This window comes from Microtus pennsylvanicus, chromosome 15 (genome assembly GCF_037038515.1).
Source record: "Microtus pennsylvanicus isolate mMicPen1 chromosome 15, mMicPen1.hap1, whole genome shotgun sequence".
Lineage (NCBI taxonomy): Eukaryota > Metazoa > Chordata > Mammalia > Rodentia > Cricetidae > Microtus > Microtus pennsylvanicus.
In genome coordinates, this window is record NC_134593.1 from 1516923 (window position 1) to 1518819 (window position 1897).

General features: G+C 33.1%; 1 protein-coding gene across 1 annotated transcript; it reads left to right on the forward strand.

The window, feature by feature from the left end:
- The first annotated feature begins 479 nt into the window (after positions 1 to 479).
- On the forward strand, positions 480 to 1433 carry LOC142835903 (olfactory receptor 4K2-like). The gene has a single exon (XM_075949736.1). It carries the CDS (start codon positions 480 to 482, stop codon positions 1431 to 1433), a length of 954 nt encoding a protein of 317 aa, XP_075805851.1.
- Positions 1434 to 1897: the final 464 nt, after the last annotated feature.

Sequence of the window (1897 nt, forward strand, 5' to 3'; positions counted from 1 at the left end):
ATTTCTAATTTTTCTGCAGCTGTACTAGGGAGTGCTGTTATGTTACTTTAGATTCTTTACATGTGATGTATTTTTATTTGATTTTTTGAATATGGATATCTTTATGACTATGTTTGCAGTCACTCACTGTGTATTTCTATACAAATTTGTGTTTCTCTATACATGCTTAATACATTGTCAATATAAAAGAAGTTCTTAAAAGTTAGCTTTAATCATTAAGATTATGTAGATTAAGACAGACAAATAGGTGGTAGATCTGTTGATATTATTTGTATTTGACTGGTATTTAGTGCCAGAAAAGATTGCTGTTTTCAGTACATTTATTTAAAGAATATTTGTTTCCTTTCTAATGTTATATAATCTTCTCTCAAGTCACCATATCAGATAAGATAGAGGAGAAGTATAGTAAGAATAATATACATATATATTTATTTACACATATTTTTATATGTGCAGGCCTCTACTTAAGAATCCAGATAATGAATATGGTTAATAAGTCTGTTGTGACTGAATTTGTTTTGCTGGGACTCTCTAATTCCTGGGAACTACAGATATTTTTCTTTATAGTGTTTTCACTCTTTTATGTGGCAACAGTGGTGAGTAACATCATTATACTCGTCATTGTCATGTCTGACCCTCATCTACACTCTCCTATGTATTTCCTGCTTTCCAACCTTTCTGTTATTGATATGTCTCTTGCTTCCTTTGCCACCCCCAAGATGATCATAGACTATCTAACTGATCATCAAACAATCTCATTTGGGGGATGCATATCTCAGATATTCTTTCTCCACCTGTTTACTGGTACTGAGATTATTTTACTAATGGCTATGTCTTTTGACAGGTATATTGCCATTTGTAAACCCCTGCGCTATGCTTCAATCATTAGTCCCCAGGTGTGTATTGTCTTTGTGGTGTCTTCATGGATTGTGGGAGTCATGCATTCAATGAGCCAGGTCATCTTTGCCCTCACATTACCATTCTGTGGCCCCAACAAAATAGATAGCTTTTTCTGTGACCTTCCTGTGGTATTCCAGTTGGCTTGTGTGGATACTTATGTTCTTGGTCTCTTTATGATTTCAACAAGTGGAATTATTGCATTGTCTTGCTTTATTCTCTTATTTAATTCATATGTTATTGTGCTGGTTACAATAAAGCATCATTCTTCCAGAGGATCATCTAAGGCTCTTTCCACCTGTACAGCCCATTTCATTGTTGTCTTCATGTTTTTTGGGCCATGCATCTTCATCTATATGTGGCCACAAAACAGCTTTGTGATAGAAAAGATCCTGTCTGTATTTTATACAATCTTCACTCCTATTTTGAACCCAGTAATATATACTTTGAGAAATCAAGAAGTAAATTCAGCCACAAGGAAACTGAGAAGTAAGTTTCTAAATTTCAGTACAGAATCTCCTTCCCATTTTTTTTAGTTTAAAATCTTCATTATTATATGTAACAGGCTTTATAAAACAGCAATTTTGGTCCTTGTAGGAAAAATACATTTGAAGCTTTAAAAGGAAGAAAATCAAAGTAATTGTTTCCAGAAAAAAAAACCTATAAAAAACATCAGTTAGGATGTTGAATTATCAAGTCAATAGAGATAAGAACCAAATAACAAATACAGCTTAAAGAGGAATGAAATGATTAAAGGAATTAATTGCAGTTGTGAACACACAGAAACTCAAGATACCTCCTAAAGCACGACAAATGAGCAAGATTTCTGTGACCCTTAGAAATTCTGCACTGCTGTGAAAAATTAAATCTTTCCCCAAACCACCATTTTTCCATATCTGTAGCCACTTCTATTTCACATTTAAAACAATTTGTAACTCCTGGAATTAGAGAAATCTTGTTATATGCAAATATAAAAATACATCTCTATTTTAGATGAGGT